General features: G+C 43.6%; 1 protein-coding gene across 1 annotated transcript in view; it reads right to left on the bottom strand.

Annotated features, from left to right (window-relative positions):
- Positions 1–620: 620 nt before the first annotated feature.
- The window catches only part of LOC119412006 (filamin-B), a gene marked incomplete at both ends in the record, with an annotated part of 7021 nt that continues 3965 nt past the window's right edge, over positions 621–3676 (bottom strand). Inside the window, 3 exon segments of the mRNA XM_037678980.1 lie at positions 621–764; positions 2120–2233; positions 2353–2546. Coding sequence (XP_037534908.1) covers positions 621–764; positions 2120–2233; positions 2353–2546 — 452 coding nt within the window.

Genomic DNA, 3676 nt, shown 5'->3' with positions numbered 1-3676 from the left:
GTGTCGGGCCGGAGTCAGTGTCGGGCCGGAGTCAGAGTCGGGCCGGAGTCAGTGTCGGGCCGGAGTCAGTGTCGGGCCGGAGTCAGAGTCGGGCCGGAGTCAGTGTCGGGCCGGAGTCAGTGTCGGGCCGGAGTCAGAGTCGGGCCGGATTCTGAGTCGGGCCGGGGTCAGAGTCGGGTCAGAGTCGAGTCGGGCCGGAGTATTTTATCGAGTCTTGGCTTCAAAGCTGCAGGAACTCGTTAATCAAGTTGTCGGGTTTAAATCCGGTTTGTAGGGTTGGCTTACGTAAGTACAAAGATCGTAAACATCTGAAACTGGGTGAACCCGACCGCAGCAGCTCGTTTCTCTTCATCAGCGATGCGGTGCAGGTGCTAATAGCTGAACCGCTCCTCGGTGTACGTGATAATGATCAGAGGTTTCTTTGTTTTGGGCCCAGATGAAGATTTCTTTAAACAGTCCCGTTGAACGGACCGCTCCGACCCAAACACGCCGATTGTTTCCGCTCTGAATAAACGCTCCGATGAGACGACGCTGGTGCTTTCAGTCTCGACCAGGTTCTTAAATGTGAGCTGCGTTATAGCACTTCCTGCGTTAACGGGGCGCTGTGATTGGCTGCTTACCCTGAAGGGACTGTTGGGGATGCTGACTCCCCCCCAGGTGATGGAGACGGTGTGTTTGAGTGAGGAGGCGGGCGTGTAGGAGCACTGGTAGAGCCCGTCGCCTTTACTCCGGACTTTCACCTCCACAGGGAGCCCCTCTGCCTCCTGATGGACAAACACGAAAGAGGTCAAAGACACGAAGCTGCTGGACTCGGACGTGTTTAAACTGTAAAATATTACATTTTTAAACCACTTAAATGTTTGTAAAGACGTGTTGCTTCAAGTTATTAGTTAAAAGTTTGTTTTCTCCAGTTTACATGCAACATTTTGCTACTTTTGGTCACTTTCAGCTAGTCTTTCAGTTAGCCTTTAGCAACTTTTAGCTTTAAGCAAGTGTTCTGCTGTTAGCAGCACATTTCAGCAGTCATTCAGCGCTCACGCAGCATTTTCACAGAAAATAAATTTTCTTTATTTTCTTACGATTTCTGCTTTTATTTTTCAGTCATTCAACATGAAAAGACTTTATGGGCGAGTGTTGCAAGTTAGCATTTTGCTAACACTATTTTCAATGCATTTGACGGTCATTTTTCAAATTTCACTTATTAAATCAACTTAAATCACGAGCTTAAGCCATAAATAATACTTAGAACTCTTAAATGCATTGAGAATGACAAACCAGTCTAGAGCTTTTCAAGCACAACTTGAAATAGTTGAAAATTATTTAATTATCATTTAATTGTTAAAAATAAAGGACAGCTGAACAAACTATGTAAATTTATAAACTGAACCTTTAGAATATTTTTTTTAAATCACTTCTTTCCTTATTGTTTCTGCAAAATGCATTAAAATTTTTACTTGCATTGTGACTTCCAAATATATTATTTTAGCCAAATCAAAAATTGGGCATGAAGATGTTTTTAAGCCTCCTAATTCAATTCAATGTAAAAAATTAAAATTAAAATAGTTTTCAGAGGTCAGCTGATCGCACTCAGAAGAACTTTAGATTGTTACAGTTAAAAGGTGTAAAATGATAAAGTTAAACTTGTATAAAACAACAAAATACTTATTTACCCCTTTAACTATCAAACTGACGGGAGACTCCTAAAACTGAGATCTACATCCAAGTTCAATATTTTGCTAACAGACTGATCGCCCGCAGCCTTACTTACCCATCTGTTAACACTCGGAGTACGAGTTGGGAATCAGCCTCAGCTACTACCAAATTAGATTATACGAGTCAGTCTTTTTCGGCGGCCATCTTGAATGAGGTTAACGTCAAATGTTCTTAGAGAACATCCGACGATTACTTTGAGTTTCAATAGAACTTGTTTGCGGATTTTGTTAAACGGACAGCTACATGATCTCCCGCCTTTCATTGTGGCAGATTATTAAAAAAAACAGTCGGCTGAAGATAGTTCAGTATTTTTATTTCTAAACTGCACTACAGATGACATAATTTGTTTCCTTGGCTCAACAGAAGATTCACGTGAACGGTGTTTGTGTAGACTGGAGTGTCTCACCTGTGCTGTGATTTTCAGAGGTCCTTGTCCGGCACCTTCAGCCTTCACGGTGAACTCAGTAGGTTGGTTGACCAGGCAGCCGTTCTTCTCGAGGCCCGGACCATAAGCCTGAACCTAAAACCACAAAAACAAAATGAAAACCATCATCTTTCACTTTAAACCACTCAAGTTGTGTAAACAAGCGGAGTCAATCCATGGAAACTGGATTGTTGTCGTCTCCCCGTCTTAAAGACCTTCTCTGGGTGGTTGGTGTCGTCATCGGGGACGATGTAGGCCATGAACGGGCTGCGTTCGATGTCCTCCTCGTCGCAGGTCACATGGACGGCGTATTCTCCAGGTTCTGTAGGCCAGTACCGAACGTCGCACGAGCCGTCGTTTTGGTCTTCGCACTCGATTTTAGCCTGAGAAGGTCCCTCGATGGCAAAACCTGAAAACACAGATTAGATTGGGATGAAAAATATACGGCATCTTGAAAAATACTCGCAGAACTTGAACTGCTCCACATTTTGTCCAAACTGCAGCATCACAGACCTGTTTCCCTCAAGACCGAAGACTTTGGGTGTTCAACACTGAAGCCCCAGAGTCTGGTTCACGGTTCAAAACTGGGCTCGGATCAGATCCGTTTCCACGTGACCAATGACGTTTAGATTTATACGCTACCATAAGTTATACGAATGATTTTAATATCTGGTCTCGCTTCATTCGTTATATACACGTTTGTTGCTGCTACAGTTGCAGCTCAGCACCTGAGCTCACAGGTATGGTCGACTTTTGAGACTCTAAAGCGTCAAATCTTTTCGGTCCAACTGGGAACGCTTCTTAAAACTTCAAAGCTCCAGTCGCGCATCGCTACAAGAAAACTTTTCCACTGCTAGCGAGAAAAAAAAAAACAAGTATCAATACGGCTTGATTTGTAAATCGATCAATTTGTTCATAATCCAACATTTTTCAGTCAGGTCAACTGGACAGTTTCTTTTTTTTTGTGCTGAAACGTTTCGCCTTCAATCCGGAAGGCTTCATCAGTCAAGAAAATGCACAACAAAACAGATTCTTCCCCCAACAGCTTACTCCAAACCAGCTTACTTTCAACCAGTTTCGTCAAAGAGACCATCTTATCACAAGCAAAACTGGTTTGTTCCACTTTGGAGTAAGCTGTTGGGGGAAGAATCAGTTTTCTTGTGTGTTTCCTTGACTTATGAAGTCTTCTGGATAGAAGGCGAAACATTTCAACACACAAAAAAAACTGTCCAGTTGACCTGACTGAAAAATGTTGGATTGTATACCTGGATTATTGAGCATGGACCTTGTTAATTTGTTCATAACTTTATTATTGGCAAGCGTGAGCATTACCGGATCCATGCAAACAGTTGCCGGAATGCACCCTTTCAAAATAAGAGTTCCCGGATCCTACTCCGGCAGGATCCGGTACAAATTAAGCCCTGGTATGAAAGCGAAGTTTGTTTTTTTAGTCAGTTCTTCTAGGGCGTTCAGTCAGCCAGCTTGTAGCGTTGGCCTGCGGGCGCTCTAGGGTCGGCCTGCGGGCGCTCTAGGGTCGGC

Source organism: Nematolebias whitei, chromosome 7, assembly GCF_014905685.2.
Source record: "Nematolebias whitei isolate Nwh7 chromosome 7, NemWhi1, whole genome shotgun sequence".
NCBI classification, from domain to species: domain Eukaryota; kingdom Metazoa; phylum Chordata; class Actinopteri; order Cyprinodontiformes; family Rivulidae; genus Nematolebias; species Nematolebias whitei.
This window is presented reverse-complemented; position numbering and strand designations above follow the sequence as displayed.